This window comes from Thunnus maccoyii, chromosome 16 (assembly GCF_910596095.1).
Source record: "Thunnus maccoyii chromosome 16, fThuMac1.1, whole genome shotgun sequence".
NCBI classification, from domain to species: domain Eukaryota; kingdom Metazoa; phylum Chordata; class Actinopteri; order Scombriformes; family Scombridae; genus Thunnus; species Thunnus maccoyii.
The window spans coordinates 16,313,646-16,331,165 of record NC_056548.1 but is presented as its reverse complement, the minus strand read 5'-3'; the positions used below and the strand labels follow the sequence as shown (position 1 = coordinate 16,331,165).

General features: G+C 44.7%; 2 protein-coding genes across 2 annotated transcripts in view; one reads left to right on the top strand and one right to left on the bottom strand.

Moving 5' to 3' along the window:
* mnat1 (MNAT1 component of CDK activating kinase) overlaps positions 1–13,025 on the top strand; it is a 36,422-nt gene extending 23,397 nt beyond the window's left edge. Inside the window, exons 7-8 of the mRNA XM_042388962.1 lie at positions 62–183; positions 12,424–13,025. Coding sequence (XP_042244896.1) covers positions 62–183; positions 12,424–12,544 — 243 coding nt within the window. The 3' untranslated portion in view covers positions 12,545–13,025. The remainder of the gene's footprint in view (positions 1–61; positions 184–12,423) is intronic.
* Positions 12,959–17,514, bottom strand: trmt5 (tRNA methyltransferase 5). Its single transcript, XM_042388961.1, has 5 exons — positions 17,451–17,514; positions 16,737–17,305; positions 15,018–15,142; positions 14,226–14,865; positions 12,959–13,043 (listed from the first exon to the last, which is right to left on the bottom strand). Exons 1-5 carry the CDS (start codon positions 17,456–17,458, stop codon positions 12,982–12,984), a joined length of 1,404 nt encoding a protein of 467 aa, XP_042244895.1. The 5' UTR covers positions 17,459–17,514; the 3' UTR covers positions 12,959–12,981.
* Positions 17,515–17,520: the final 6 nt, after the last annotated feature.

Here is a 17,520-nt window from a genome sequence, read left to right as displayed (position 1 = left end):
AGACAATGAAGATTACTGTCCTGTGTTGAATGTTTGGTTTCTGTGTTTTTTCTTTTCTCAGCGTCAGACAGTATCTCTCCAGGCTGTGCCCAAGATAGAGGAAGCACTTTACCACTACAAGCCTCTTCATGTTGAAACCTATGGACCTCCGGTGCCTGAATTGGAGCAGCTGGGCAGACTTGGGTACAATTTTTTTTTTTTTTTTTTACACTCATGTCCACACATCTATCATAATCAGGGTCATTTTCACCTCCTTCAAGGGGGTAGACTATGAGTTTTAATTTAACACTGAGATGAGCACGGTTGTCAAGTTGAATGATAAGCAGAAGAAGGAGCAATAACCTTTTCCGTAATTTCCAAGGAAGTTTTCTGGAAAGAATTACGTAATTTGATTCAGTGTAGGTAAAATGTAGCCAAAATTCTGAGACAGTTTAGTTTCGTTACTTGTATCAAGTTCATAAGCAGTTGTTGATTTCCAGAGGAATTTCCTTGAAATATATGCTCCATTTAATCCCAAGTAAATATTCATTTATTATTCATGTATTATTAAAAGACAAAGTTTCACATTTTTGCATGTTCAGCTAACTTAAAAACTTGACACGAGCAATTAATTGGAATTAATTAACTGAAAGTGTACCAACTGAAAACTGTCTCACTTTTCCCTATGAAAGGTACCAAATTCCATTCCTTTTCTGCAAACCTTGTGTGAATTTACGCCCCATATCAGTTCTTCTCCAGGAAATTATAGGCAACTATGGGACTTGTAAAATAAAGTGCTGAATGTTGAATAAACTTCACTCGTAGAGTTTCTTTTAACTCTGCACATAGTTTAAGTGTAATGTAAAGGTTTTGTTGTAGAGTTAGAGAGCTGCTCGAAAGCCGTTCTGCTTTGGAAGCCTGGCTCGTCTCACTTGACTCTCCTCTGATTAACTGGGAGAGTGAAAGCAAATTAGGGGGAGGAGTACTGGGAGAGAGAAAGAGAGAGGGAGAGTGAGAGGGAGCAACAACCATCACCCTGCCACAAGCCGCCACGCTGCCTCTGCAGGAGCGTCCATTAACACACACAGGAAGTGCTTTCCCCCGACGGCCCCTTTGGGCCAATCAATCCACGACGCCATTGGTCCAGTCCTCACCGAATGCAAGCCATCCATCAGACAGCCTAGCGCCCAGCCGTCTGCAGTGCAACTGGCTGGCACTAAAGCCTGCCCACACACTAAGAGCGGCCTTTTTTTATTGGGTGACAGAAGCAAAACGGGGTCATATTCTTTTTGGGCGAGCTCATTGACGTTCAGCACTGCTTCACCCTGACAATAACCTTCATTTGGCTGAGATGTGCGTATTTGAATATAATGTCAGCATGTTTAGGATAAAGGTTTTCTAGTTTCATTGTAGTTTTTTTCAGTATTGTACTTAAGATAAAAGTTGTTATTGACTTTTGTTGCACAATCACATTTGCCTAATTACCAGAAAAGTACCTACATAAGGTGAAACGTTCTCTGTAAAGGATTACAGGAGAGTTTAAGCAGAATAACTGGCACTTATTTACATTATGTATTCAGTGAAGTGCTGAGGTCCTACTTCTTTTGGCCAGGCTGATCAATATGCAGATGAAACACATCTCACAATTTTTGCCGCATGCTGGTGCTCAGAGGAGGGAGGAAGAGAAGGGGGGGCCCGGTGTCAGCAGTTCAGGGGTCCAGGAGGACCGATGCTGGAGAGGAACGGCTCTGCCACAGAGATAAATGAGGCTCAGTTCAGTGAGGAACACCAGTCCCACTGGTGCATGCCGCAGGCAGCGACACAGACAGGCCCGTTCAGACAAACCACAACTCCCAAGATGCAATGTGCTGTTAAGTAAAAGCAAGGAATAGTGCTGACACTTCTGCGCAGTTGGCAGTTTGTGATTCAGCTAAGTTTGAGGTTTTGTGCATGCAAGCTCAGATACACATAGATGATCAAGCTTGAACATACACATGCACACAGAGAGTGTCCTTTAAACCTGGTATACATTTTGTGTCATGCGCACTCACACTCACCCCCATTATTGCAGTCCCAGCATTTTAGCCACAATGGAACTCAGTGTGATGTGGTAAATATTCACAAGTATGTGTGTGCAGAGAAGAGAGAACGCAGACACCGTTGAGAGAGTGAAAAGTGAGTCCCCTGTGTGGAGCGTTGGACTGCAGCTCCAGTCCTATGACCTGTGAAGGGAATATGCTTGAATGTGTGAGGAGATATGGATGTGCCTGAGCGTAGATGAGGTGAAAGGCCTGTGAGGGGGCAGGTACTTATTTTAAAACACGGCTGTTTGTCTTGGTCAAGGCCCACGGTGACAGCAGCACCACTGGTGATTTGTCTTAGACACAGTCATCAAATGAGACTGGAGAGTTGAGCTCACACACCCCCTCCCTGGTGGCCCCAGGGCCTCTGGGGCTGGACTCTTGCACAGGATGTCCAGTTAACACAGGACTGACTGGAGCCATGCTTTTTATTTCGACTCTCTCTTTTCTTCTCCGCTGTTCTCTTTCTCCTTCTGTCTCAGTGTCTGTGTCTTTTTCGCCTTGTCCCTTTGCCCCCCAAAAAACCGCAGGAGTGCTGCACGGCTGCCAGGAAAAAGAAGGGCCACGCCTCTTTCACTGTCTCTCCCTCTCTGTCAGCTGTACCTGAATAAATATGGGCTGAGCTGAGCTCTTATATTAAAGACAGCTGCCTCAATACTGGAGCAGAGTAAAGGCTGCATGTTCAGGCAACAGGGGCCTCCAAAAGTGCCCATTCAGCTTCTACCTCAACATCTACCCCCCTCCACACACACACACATAAATATACATATATATATATATACATATATATATATATATATATATCCAAATGCTCCTCCCATGATGTGCATAGGTGCGTTTGATTTGCCACAGAGGATAGGACCCCGACTGTGTGATGTTTCTATAATGCCAGTATAGTGCTGTCCATCTCATTGACTGGCACCTACCCAGAACCATGCGTGAGCTGTAAGAATTATGAGTAGACTATGAATCTAACACTACAGCCTGTACTCCAAATGTCCTGCCATGGCTCCTTGCTTTTATGTTGAACAGTAAAAGCCTTTAATAAACAAAATCAAAGAAGAAGTAAATACTCTATTGGAGACACAAACAGAAACACATGATGTTTACATTGACATGGCTATGATATGAATCTCAGCACAAAGCAACAAAGATTGAAGCAGTAGTCGTCTTAACTCCTGCCCCCTCGCTCCGATCCTGAGCCTACTGATGGACATAACCTGAGTGGAAGCACTTGCATACACCAAAATACACCGCACCAGTGAAGTCATGCTTGCATTATAGTTAATATAAGTCTGTTTATGTACATGAGCTCATGTAGACATGCGCAAAAATGCACTTTCTATTTTTGTTTGTGTGTGTGTAGATGAGCATCTGGGTCTGAGTTTGTTTTCTACAAGAATAGTTTTTAAGCTCTGACTGCGGCGATGAAAGACTGACTGGGATCTTGGACAAGGACAAATCATATGGGGGGAAAAAAAGGGGAAAGAGAAATTGGCTGCAGAGCGTTGAAAAATTCGACTCAAACCTCAAGTGCTGACAATGAAAGCTAGCCAGAACAGTTGTTTGTGTTGGCACAGGTCGCCCTGAAATTAGCCCATCTCTCTCTGACAGAGGTTGCTCAATGCACTTCGCCAAATGCCAGTGTGTATAATATTTTGAAGTTTTGCCTCCTCCCCCACTCCGCATTGCTTTCTATAATTGGTGGAAAAAGTGAGGTTTTCTGTTGGGAGCGCTTGTCAAGCATCCGTCTCTTGTCGGTGGGGTGAAGGGGAGCAGCTGAATGAGCAGTGTTTAGTCTGGAGCTCCTCTCCTGGGGATGCACTTCTCTGCACAAGGAAGTAGTCCTCACTTTCTCCCACCAAAACAGACAACTGGTCAGGTTGAAGGTTTAAACTAGAAGGTTCAGACAGTGATGGGTAGTTTTCTGTCAACTTTATTCCTAAACCATGGAACAACCAATCATTTTCATCGCCTGGAAACTGCCCCCAAGTCTTTATTTAATGTGACTCAATCTTTCTATGGCCATATGTACGTACACATGTACAAATGAAAGTAATACATAAATCACTTGTGCACACACATAGTCTAGCTATGTTTAACGTGTACTTAAAGGACATCTGCTCACTGTTCTGGTTGGGAGCCAGGGGTTAATGGGTCTCTGAGTGATGCTCTCCTCCTGCCTGTGTGCTTGAGCTTTCCAAGCATCCCTTGGTGGCGTCTGCGTGTTTATGTGATTGGATTGGTGTGTTTGTGTGTCTGTTTGTTTGTTTGTTTGTTGGCTTATACTGCATGTTAAGTGCTTTGGTGGGAGGGAGATATCCAGAATAGTCAGTGGTGCCATCATAGCCCTCAGTTCCTGGCAGTCAGCTTTGCTAGCCTCTCCCTGCCGGGTTGGCCTGACTCCAGGTCTAAGCGCTCCATCTCCCCAGCTCTAGACTAGCTGGCCAAAAGCACTACCAGTGACCCCGGATTTGGCTCTGGGAGTTAGCAGGACCACTAAACATGGTCCATAGAGGACTATTGAATCCATTTCTGCCATCACCAAATTGGAGTATATGAGGTTTAAATTGCATACAAATCATTCTTTCCTTCCCCTGCTTTCCCTCTCTCCCTCTGTGATGAAAGTGCAAGTCAGCCGTGATATTCTTCTTTTTCTCTAAATGTGCAGAGGACAGCCACTCCAGAGGAATGTCTAGAAACGGCCATGAATAGCTTTTCCATGTATCTCGAGTTCTCTGATCCCTGCAGGGCACATATCCATCTGATGGGCCTGACGGGCCTGGAAGGGCCGTGGGGGGAGGGATCAGAGGTCACTGACCACGGGGGACCTGAGGTGCAGCACCGGGACGTTAGAGCGCTGAGACTGACGGGAGCAGAGTGATGGCACCTTGGAGAGACGAGTCTCACATTCAGGGCCTCAAACAGTCATGCACTCAGGCACACTCTCACACAAACACAGCTTTGATGCTTAAGTTATGAGCTGGAGACTGAGGTGCCGGTTAGCATGACCTCAAATGAACTCCCTCAAGAGCAGTGGTCTTTGATCTACTTTTACTACTGTTAGATAATGTCTCAAGGCACATATTTTGCGCTCATTCAACCAATTAAAATATTCTGTGATGTTGCCCAACAGTACTATTTATTGGAAAATGGTTTATTTGGCTCTTGCATAACAATAGGGCTTTCCCTCAAATACTTTGGGGTTGCCACCATAACCAAGACCTAAAGCTGAACTTGGTTTCTCAGATATTTGATATCCTCTATTCTTCCACACTACACACGTGCCAGTATCTTGTGTTACTAGATCCAGCATAGGCAGAAACTATAGACTTCAATGCAGTGCTTCCCTGACCATTTAAGTGCTTCCATAGCTCAGATCTAAAAGCTTGACTGGAGCCACAGGGCTCACAGATTTTAAATTTGCATAGCCAAAAGAGACTGCAGGCGCTATAAAAGTGTGGAGGCTTGAATACACCTATTTGACTTGCAAACCTGTCTGTGTCAACAGGATGCCCCATCTTCACTCATCACATAGCCACCGCCTAGCTTCGATTCTCAGCTTCTCGCACTGTGGGTGCTTACTTTCCTCGTTACTAACCAGATCAGAAACAGAGTGGAGTGCGGCCACCGTCCAATCCCACCAGCCCCCACCCAGGCCATTATCCCGTCTGTCTCAGTAAACAGACCATTAACAGACAGCGCTGGTGGAGGCCAGATCACTATTGTTTTCCCTCCCATAGATCTGTGCAAATATTGATCTTCTCTTGAAGTATGAGTCAAAATAAGCACGCGCTGTAGTTGACTGGAGGCTTTTTACTTGTGGGTGACTCATTTCTAACCCAAAGAGCAGGCTGAAAAGGAGGGAGCATTACAGAATGACAGAGCAGGAAATACATTTGTCTTGTGTGTATTCTGGTCATCTGAAAGAGCACCGCTTTTAATGTTATTGTTTTCCCTCTGTGGGCCGTGTGCCAGACAGACCAGCAGTCTCCTCCTGCGATGAACCCAGGCCAGGCCAAACCAGGCCAATGCCAGTGAAGGAGACACCAGCGATCAGGGAACTCCGGGGATAACAGCCTCTCTTGCCTCCAGGTTTATTTGTGTCACAGCCTAGAGGCGACAGGGTCAACACCCAGCAGAGGGTGAGGTGATGTCTCCTGACTATTTTAACACACACTGATCTGTGTGGAGGTTTGCAAAGCAGCCGCTCACTCTCTAGGGTTGCATGCTTTGATTTCAAGCTTAATGGTGCTCATAACCATGCATACACGTACACGCACACTCAGTTTGTGTTAACACAAACACCAACAGACTGGAACTCTGTTCCTCTCCCCTGCTCTTCACCCCTGGGGCAAAGGGCCCGGCAATGTACAGGGGGATTAGCTGGCTCATTTTCCCCTCTTAAGAGCTGGAGAAAGAAAACAAACTCCCGTCATGTGAGGCTTGGCTGTGGGGACTTGCCACGCACACCTAATAGAAGGAGGTACTCCTCCACTATGATATATGAATTATGACCCTCCCCCTGCTGTACCTTTCCCTATCTTTTTGTTTTCCTCCATCCCCCCCTTCTTTGGTCTCTTCCCATCTTTCTCCCTAATTGAAATCCTCTTTGCCTCTCCCCAGTGCTTGAGGTGCTTCTGTAACTGATACCTGTGGAGGAGAGTCCCCCCAGGAAAACTCTATTCTTCTACTCTGTATCAGTGCTCTATTCCCAGAATGTTACATCTAACTGTTAAGGCTCCTTTTCTGTGTGTGTGTGTGTGTATATGGGTGTGCCATGTGCTAGCAGCCATTCACTGAACAGCATATGTTCTTCCATTGTTTACGGCCCTATTTGGTTAACGATGACACTGATGTCATGTCATTATCCTCCCTCTCCAGTCCAGTTTGCCCCCCCCCCTCCCCCTATCTTTCCTCTAAGCTCTCCAGGGGGCAGAGTTATCAAGTATCAGCTCAGGAGACGAAAGAAAGATGCTCTGTGTATCAAGTGGCTAGCAGGGTGTGTGATGCCTCTCCAAGCCCCTCGGCTGTGGTTAGGTGTGAAGCTTGTGGCTCAGCTAGTCAGCCAACCTCTACTGCCCCCATCAGGTTTGACTGAGGAGGTGCAGGGCCAAGACTCGAGAGCTCTGGATGAGTAGTGACAGGTGACGCTTGGACCAGGAAGTGAAGTTGCTTTTGGGTGCATGTAGCACAATAGTCCTTTATCGAAGGCACCTCTACAAGGTTGTCTTTCATAGACACAAAAACAAGTGTACCTCTTAGTCATTATCACTGATACCAGCAAGCTGCCATCTTGAGGACAGCTTAAGGAGTGTCAGTCACTTGACATGAAAATGTATTTCTATAAGCGTTAATGTCAAGTGTCAAAGCTTCTGTTAACGCTCTAAACATGTTTCCCCCTTAACTAAGTGTTAGCGATCCTCTCATCCCCCTCCTCCTCCTCCTCCTCTCTTTTGGGATCCTGAGGGGCAGACTCACCCTGTTAGTGATGATGATAAGACACATGATAATGGATAAGGGGTCCATAGGCTCGTGAGGATATGATGTAACCGCATGGAGCCCCCCTCACACACTCACAGAGTACAACTTGAGATAATCTGGTGGACAGTGGGTAGTCTAATGGCTGAGGATCTGTCTCACACACTCACACATCCCAGAGGAAGCTGCATTCAATGGAAAAGAGTGTGACCTATGACCTGTGGTGATGAAAGACTGCTGTTGACAGATATAGTATACCTGTGAGAGTCCTCTGTGTTTGGCTTGTCTGCAGGGGTTTTGTTTCTGGACCGCAGCCTGGACCAATTCACACATTCTCTGCTGCTAAAATTCTGCTCCATCGGTTTCGCCGTTAGTATTGATACAAACAGCTTTGCCCTTAGACAAACATGTATTCACACACATGTGAATTGTGTAGACACACACATAGGGGCATAAGCACACATCGCACATCCACACAATGCGCTCAGTGTGCTGTGTCTCTCACAGGGGTACATTTTCTCTCAGGGTAGAGTGTAGGAAGGAGGGGCAGATGGGGTAGCAGTGCTGTGAGTGAAACCGGAGCTGCCTGAGGAATGCAGGGGGTGTTTTTGGAGGACCGGAGTGGAGTTTGGGGGTGAAGAGGCAGGGGTGGGGGGGGGGGGGGGGTGACTTAAGGGGGTAGGATGGGTGATTAGGGGGTGACAGCTGAGTGCTGACCCCTCTATAATGACAAATCATCTGGCAGGTGTGTGGCTCTGCACCCCCCCTACCCCTCCTGCGGCCCCCTCCTCCAGCCCCCATCATTCCCAGGCCAGGAATCCTCAACCGCTGCTGGAGCAGTGCGCTAAAGGAAGACTTCCGGACATTCACTGTGCCATCCAACAGGCTCATGACTGGCCTTTCAGAAGTATGGGGCAGCCTCTGTTCATATATAGCATGCCCTGTGCTTGTCAGCTGCCCTCTATGTCGACTCAACACAACAGTCTAAGCTCCTTTGCTTTAGTAAACATAGTTAATGAGGCTTCAGTCCTTGGAGCAGTCTCAGGTAGAGTCGGGGTTATTGATTAATCTTTCATAGACGTCATTTTCCCCTCCAGTGTTGATATAACAGAATATTGGCGTATCTTCCCAACTTGCCTGAAAGTCAACTTACCCTGTTTGGGTCATGAATCATGCTGATGACAAGCTGAATCCAAAAAGCCTCTGATCCTTTGTGCTGTGAAAATAAGAGCTGACCCTGGATCAGTGAAGGTGCTGTGAAAGCAGACAGGTGCCAAGCTGAGGCCCGGTCTCAGGTCAGTGCTGAGACTTAAAAGGAAAATGCAAGAGCAGCAAAACTTCAGAATTTATGGATTCATACAGATATTGCTTTACAAAGAACTGTTTAGCTCCTTTGAACTTGCTGTATATTAAACAGGAATATAAAGTTTTCAAGTGTGAAACGCAGCCAAACCACGTACAGTAACTCTTCAGTGAGTGTTGTTTTAGACCGATCTGGGTTGCTCCATTGTCTCATGCATCTGTTCTGTGGTTTGTATGTTGATTTAAAGCCGTTTTCTCATATTAACTCCGGAAAATGTCCTGAGAATCAGGTCCAGACATTGTCAGGAGTTTCCCTTTCACACAAGTCCATTTAATGTCCGGTCCAACTGATTTGGACATATGTGTTCTCACATACAGTCCTACTAGGTGATGTCTAGATAAGTTCAGAGTTGCAGTGCATGTGTGAAAGAGACTTATGTGTCTTCCTGATGAAATAGCCATTGTAGAATCACAGGACTCTTTTCCATCAAGCCTGGTCTTCCACAGCTCTTCTTAATCCATTTCCAGCCAACACATGGAGTCTAGACAAGGGGCCCAACGCAGCCTGCACCTCTGCCTGATATCTCCTGTTTTCCCTCCGGATTCCCAACCTCGCAGCTATTTCCCTGAAGAACCCAGACACCCTCCACTCCACGGCGGCATCGCTGATCCAAACACAAAGAGGAGCCACACATTCTCAGCTGGAAATCACGCAGAACCCGCCGGAACATTTCACCACTTATCTTTTCACTTTGAATTAGAGATGGGGCTTTGCAGTGTTTTCCAGGCAGCAGGAGTGGAGAATACTTTCAGGGTCCCGTCAGTGAAATCTCTGACCGTTATTAGCATTAACAGGAGACATTGCCCAGGTATTCAGACTTCCAGACCCAAGTGGAAAAATGTTGTTAGCTCTGAACAGTTTTGATCCAACAACACATGGTTTTTTGAAATAGCAGGATGGCAGCAGACATTATGAGTAGTATGATCACATCATTTATGATTTTGAGATGTCAATATTTTCAATTTCACATTTTATAAATTTGACACTTGTGTTGCTGTTGATTCCAAATGAATATTACAATAATTCATGCCCATTGTTTATAGCAAGGAAAAATAAAAAAAACTATATTTTATTCCTTTTAGTTGTATGATAATGGAACCCCCCCCCCCCATCATCATATTCCCCAATGACAATTGCAGTCTGACACGCACACTGTCACACTTTGTCATTCAGTTGTCTTCATCACCTGCACTCGTCTTTTCCCGCTCCCCCCAAGCGACATAATGGGCCAGTCCAAAGTGACCCATATTTACCCAATAATATGAGGCTTTGAAAAGACCCATATCGAGTTGCAGCTAATGCTCCAGTGGGGCCCAGAGAGTGAAAGATGTTACCGGCCGAAACGGCTTGGGTTTCAGGGCCCTTCGAACAAAAGGCAGTCCAGTCCTTGGAGAGAAAGGGAGAAAGAGGGGGACGGGTGGGCGGTGATGGGGAGGGAGGGTGCGGAGAGTGTTAGCGCACACACTGAAACAGTAGCGTCAGAGGGGCTCGGAGCAGAGGGTGTAGGTCTGAATTTGCATTACATTTTATGATTGAAAGCACTGCAGAGAGTCTGCCTGTTTTCGTAGGCAAGAATGCAGCACATATTTAATGCATTTCGTGTCTTCGCGTGTCTTGGTTGTTGTCAGTCCACTCCTGATTGGTCGGCATTGTCAAGAACAGTCTTTAAAGTCAGAAAAAGAAAAAAAAAATTATCTTTCAGCCTTACGAACATCTAGCCGGTCTTGTGCATGTACATGTATGTGGTTGGCCTTTACAGGAAGATGCACGTACAAATTAATGGAGCAGAACTGAACTACCCCCGGGTGTTTGGGGTGAGCAGAGGGGCAGACAGGGTTGGTTTAAGAGAAGAGTATTTGTGATGATGATACCCAAAGGTGATTTCACCTCACATCCTCCCTCCTCTGTCTACTTCCCACCCACCCCCCTCACCCCCTCACCCTTTTTCCTCCCTCTCCCCCACCTTCATGTTCTCCTTTTGCTCTCTTGCTCTCTCTCTCCTTAGGGGCAGGCAGGTATAAAGTTACACAGAGCTCTCAGCTTTCTTGGAAGGAATGACCACATGAGTAGCTTGGGGATTAGATTAGCAGGAAGAGCAGACTTAGCCAGGCTGTAAATAGCCCACTTTTTTCACCATTAAAAAGGCCCAGTACAATATAATCAATAGATAGCACTCATCTGATGCAGGAAGCCATATGAGAAGACCTCCCTCAAGTGCTCTGAAGGACAGGCTACAGCAGCTTGGACTTAATGAAGTTATTATTAATCACTGGGCCTCCTGTTTTGAACTTGCGTGTTGTTTCTCTAGTGGGTGATGAGTGGTCTTTGTGTGCAAGACCTGATTGACATCTCTCGCTTCTCTTCTTCTCACTTTCACTCGTCTGTTGTAAGACCCGACAAGGTCACGTTGCGTGCTATTCTCGAATGTTTGACTTGATGTCATAAACATGCTAGCAAGTATGTTTCAACTTTATTTTTAGCGACTGTTTTATTGCGTTACGAGAAAACCTCTAATGCACCTTGTAGAATCATAAAACACCAAAGCAAAGCGTGATCTATTCAGTGTGTAATTTCACCAACACCTTTTTCTTCCCCGTCCATCTCTCATTCACATACACACACACACACACGGCTCAGCTCTCTGTCTCTCTTAGCCTCCCCACAGGTGTTAGGTTACTCTGTAAAGCAGCTTGAATGGGCACAGAAATCACAGAGGGCTGTCTGTGCTCTTGATTCCCGTCTCACTTTGAAGTCTCCCCCCGACTCACAGGAACAGGGGCCACAAAGCCAGACTCGTGTGAGGGCTTTAGACCCTTCTGCCATGACTATGATTTCTGCAAGGGGAGGGGGGGGGGGGGGGCAGTATTGACGGGCAAGACTACGTGTTGTCTCAGTTGCTGGAGGACTTTGCTTTTTTAGCTTTGTAGACAGATGCTACAGGAGAGGTGTACGACACATGCAGACTGTGTGTGTGTGTGTATGTGTTTGAAACAGTGGAGGAAGGATTAGAGTGGGTGGGGCCGCAGGTCAACACCCCCCCCCACAACACTCACACGACTTGTAACTTCTGGGGCGTCTATCACTGTAGGGACAAGATGTGGAGACTAAATTAATAGCTCCACTGTTTTTTCTGTCTGTGCACAAATGTGAAAATAAACAGTGACTTTTGGCTTTGCTTAAGAACCTGCAAAGAGGCTCCGGCAGGATACATCTGTAAGCACTTAAAAAATAAGACACCTATAATACTTTAATAGAGCCATGTTGGAGAGGCTTCTAGGCACAAGGTGTTCCAGTGTTAGTGTACTGGTACGTATGTCGTCGTCCATCTCTTCAAAAGGGCAAAGAGTCCCGGAGAGCCAGAAAAAACAACTTGAAGTGTGGATTTTCTGAAGAATAAACTTACACTCACGTTACTCACAGGAACTACTTTTGAAAGCAGCTCTTTGGCTGCCAGTCAGTCACATTATTTACAAAATGCCTCACTGATGTCACTGACAGTGGTTTTCTGTGTGTTCTCAGGTATCTGAACCATGTGCGGGCTGCCATGCCTCAGGACACAGCTGGAGGATACAACTCAGCTCTGGCTTGTCATCGAGCCATCCAGGATGCTTTCAGTGGGATGTTCCTTTGGAAAGGCTGAACCCATTCAGAGCTCAAACGGTACAACAGCAACCGAGTAGGAAAGTGAACTGAATGGACTACAAATACAGCACCGCCACCGCCGCGGAGAGGGCAAAAGCTGCTGTGTAGTGCTCAGACTTGATTTGGGTTAAGTTGTATATGGAGTTTTATATTTTGTGTTACTTTTATATTTAAATAAATCACAATGAACACTGACTGTTTGCCCATTATTATACAGATTTATTTAAAAATGAAACAACTCAGGATGTAAGTTATTGCATCCTGAGTTCTGATACAGTTCTGATACATACATGTATGAACAAAGTGGAGTCATTTACTGAACTAAAAGACATAAAAGCAACAGTAAACCTCAGTTTGGGGAAAAAAAAAAAAAAAAAACTTCTCAACTCAGCTGTCTCCTCTCACACTCTTTGTGATGCCAGGTTTGTATGATTATCACGTTGAATCTGTAGTCTCTTCACACTTCTGCCTCTTTGGGGCCGGTTCCTCTGAGGGCTCTGTGGACAATTAAATGAAAACAGTTTAGAATCTAATAGAATTAAACTTTTATGTACAAACGGTGGAAAATCGCCTTTGGAATATCACTAAATCACACACATAAGGCAACAAATACTCCAGGTAATGAAACACAACAGACAAAAATTAACAAAAACATTATCTCTACAAATTTGAGAAAATCATTTTTTGAGTGTGTTCATTTCAATTTATTCATTACTTTTACTTTTATTTGCAAATAAATCAATTAGGGGCAGATTCCTATTAACACCAACAGCCAAGTGAAAAACAGAAGAACAAAAACACAGACGGAAAAGAGTCGATACCAGCCTGTAAAAGTGGAGATGCATTGTAATAAGTGAGATTAAGTAATGAGTTAGGTCAAGTGATACTGGCCCTCATGTTATGCAAATAAAGCTAATTTTGGATCCCCCTGGACTCTGAACTTTTCAATTCAGAGTCCGAGGGGATGGTGCGCAGATGGTGACGTGGTCCTGTGGGCGTTCTGCCTAGACACCTTCTCCTGTTGTTATTGTTATTACTATTATTAGTCATATCTATTATTATTATCATTGTTATTGTTATCATGCTTCTCTGTGTCTCTCTCTCCCCTCTCCCCGTCCCTCCTTCTTTCTCTCTCAACCCAAGCGGTGAAGGTAGATCTCTGCCCACCAAGAGCCCAGTCCTGCTTGAGGTTACTTCCCGTTAAAGGGGAATTTTTCCTTGCCGCTGTCACCAAGTGCTTGCTCATGGGGGTATTGTTGGGTCTCTCTAAATTAAAGAGTATGGTCTAGATCTGCTCTATGTGAAAAGTGCCCTGAGACAACTTCTGTTATAATTTGGCGCTATATAAATAAAATTGAATTGAAATTGAATTACTGTCTTGAAGAGAGTCCCCTTGTCAAAATCTAGTTTTAAAACCTTTATTATTTCGGTTTTGTGCTTATTTGTTGCATATTCCTAAATTGATGTATAAAAACAAATCATCACATATAAAAACTACACATCTCGCACAGAGAGCACTTTTTATATACTGCATTTTAAGCACTGTAAGGCATCCTACAGTTCCTATACTATAAATGGCATTTTTGGTTATGTTTGAATGCTTAGTTTGGCTTTCATAGTTAATAGCTGTCATCATTATCAGTTTATTACTGAATTCCTCACTGTTTTGTACTTCTCACCTGTCTGTTCATGTTCACTGCTGAAGAGGACCTCTTTAGGGAGTGTGAAGCTCACACACATCATATCTTTGTTTGGTGCTACATTGCGCACAAAATGCACAGAGCATCGGTTCTCCAGGGGGAATCCAAGGCTGCGGGAAGCCCTCTCCACCACGTCCTTGTCAGGGTTGTCATCCTTAGAGAAGCCATAGCAGTGCACTGTAGGTAGGTTGTCATCGCAGGGAGGCTCCTGGTGCAGGAGGCCTCTGAATGCATCCAGGAACTCCAGAGCCAAGGCAGGCAGGTTCATCACCACATGAACACTGGCTTTTCCCTTTAATAGTGTGGGCAGCTCCTGCTTCATGGGTCCCAGGATGAACGCTCTGCCATCCAGGTTAAAGGTTCTGACTTTGCTCTCCACCTTGTTGAGTTTGCAGTTGTGCTGCAGCCATCTGTAGGATTCTGGGTTGAGATCGTTGGCTAATACATTGGCACCCGAGCGAGCAGCTGGGACAGCGAAGGGTCCGACACCAGCAAACACATCAAACACGGTGTCACCACGTTTGACGAGCTGCACCACACGCTGGTGCTCTGTGCTCAGCCGGGAGTTCCAGTATACACGAGAAAAGTCAAACTCATAAGTCACCCCGTTTTCTTTCACCTGCACCACAGACAGAGAAGATGAGCATCAGAGTTCAGGTCGGTTCAGGTTCTGAATATATTTGAGAACGACTGAACAAATGCACAATGTGTATATGTGTGTACTATTATACTATTAACATGACCTCATTGCACATTAGTGATTTAACCTACTTTGGCGACCATGTTCTCCTCCCCGGCCAACACTTCCATCTTGAAGTTGCGGTAAGTTGAGTCGATTATGTTTGTCTTATTGACCACGCAGGTAACACCAGGGTTTTTGTCCATGATGACTTGACCTGCAATGGAAGAAGCAATAAATATAATTTCCTGACTCTGAAATCTTGTCTGGTCATTTGAGTTTGATCAGAAATGTATAACTAAAGAAGAATCCAAAGCTGTATCTTAGACTAAACATATATAATTAAATGATAATATGTAGTACAGCCACAGCTCTCTGTACGTTGACACTATGCAACAAACTAATAGTTACATTCTTGATTAATGTGCAGATTTTTGTCTTGATAAATTGTTTTTTCTTTAACCTTTCAGAAAATAGTAATATGTTGACTATAATTCCTCAGTATCCAAGGTGACGTCTTCATATCGCTAGTTTTGTTCAATAAACAGTCCAAAACCCAAATATATTCAGTCGACAGTTATCTGAAACAGAGAGAAGCAGAAAATCCTCACATATAAGAGGACAGAACAGGAGAATGTTTGGTGGGTTTGCTTGAAAAATACATGAAACAATTAATCGATCTAGAACTGCAACGATTGATCGATTAGTCTATCAACAGAAAATTAATTGCCAACTATTTTCGTATTTGATTTATCGTTCTGAGAAAAATTTGTAAAAGTCTCTGCTTCCAGCTTCTCAAAGTGAATATTTTCTGGCTTTGTTAGTCCTCTGTGACAGTAAACTGAATATCTATGGACTGTGGACTGACAAAAAAAATGGCATTTTAGGTTGAAACTTTGGCTTTGGGAAACAGTGATTGACATCTTTCACCATTTTCTTACATTTTATAAACCAAACAACTAATCAAATAATAAAGAAAATGATCAAGAGATTAATCAATACAGAAAATAATCATTAGTTGCAGCCCTAAATTGGTCAACTAATCTTAAAGTAATAAATTCCAAAACCAGACGGCTGCTGGATCTCACTTAAAAATACCATCTTTCCGTCCTCTTCCAGGAACTGGTTGACCACATGAAAATACTGTAAGAACCACAGTTGTGGGTTTCCAAAGATTTAGAGAAATGAAAAAGAGGTAACAAACTAAATGCTCCAACACAACCACACAGCTTGTCTCACCTTGATCACGAGGTCAAAACATCATCCGTTATTATAGTTACTGTGCAGTGCAGAAAGGAAATGTTTAGAAAAACTCTCTAAATATCCATGTTTGTTTTTTTTCTCATTAATTTCTAGAGCTTTGGATACAGTCATCTACTGAGGAGACGGTGACAAACACTTGAATACAGACAGGTGACAAATTAAAGGAAAAAATGGTAAATAAACAAATGGAGAAACATAATGAATGCATACACTTATGTACAGGTTGCGATGTTGATCATATGCTATGACCTTCACAGTCAGCAGATCTCAACTCAAGTGAACACCTATTTTAAACCTATATGTTAGACACTGCTCTCCACCATCATAAAACCGAATGAGGGAATATTTTTAGGAAAAAGAGGAGAGAAAAAGAGTTCATCCCTCCAGTAGAGGCTCCTACACCAAGGAGCCCTGAAGCTTTTCTGGAGGCTTATGATGACCCAACATCTTTTTAAGACACTTTATGTTGTTTTTTCCTTTAATTTGTCACCTGTCTGTGTGTTATTTTGGCCTGAAATCCTTCTGTTACAGCATCTGGCCTCTCTCACCTATGAGGTTCCTGTATGGCAGCTGGTGGTCCCTCAGGTTCATGTGTGCGATGTGTCCCACCCGGCTGAACCCAGAGGTCACATCCTGACCCTGGGGGAGCACGGCCTGCAGCACTTCTTCGGTCTTCAGGTTATCATAGGTCAAGCTCAGCTCATAGTCCTGCAGCTCCTCAGCAACACCGAAAGACCTCAGAGCCTCGGCTTCAGCTTCACTGAAGGACTTTGGCGATGAGACTCTGTGAGGGTCCAAGAGCACTAACCGGACGTCACTACTCTCCTCTTGATCCTGGACCACCCTGGGGACTCCTGGACGCTGGATGGTTGACTTTTTCAGGCTCTTCACTACTTTGTTTAAGACACCAGTGGGCACCCGTAGAGCTGGGACTGTAATGGTCTGTGCGAAGGCTTCTTTGTCCAGAGAGGTCATCCCCCGGACCTCTGCAGGGGGCTGGTACAGTTTGGGCTCCATTATGGGCTTCACAGCAAAATCAGGACAGGCTGAGCACAAGCTTTGAGCAAGTTTAAGGTTGATTTGCGTTTGAACAGATGGATGGACTCTGCTGAGGAGCCTGAAATAACAAAAACGCAGCTGTTATGAGGCATAAAAGTGAATAAAACACAATCTAACAAAAGTTTGACAAAAAGGTATAACACACGGCTAAATAAATGTTAAATACACTATTATTATCGAGAAAAGCCACATTCAGAGCTCACCTCAACATCCTCCGTCCTTAAGCATGCTTGGAACTGCGTCATCAGTGGCAGACCAGAGCCGACGTGATTG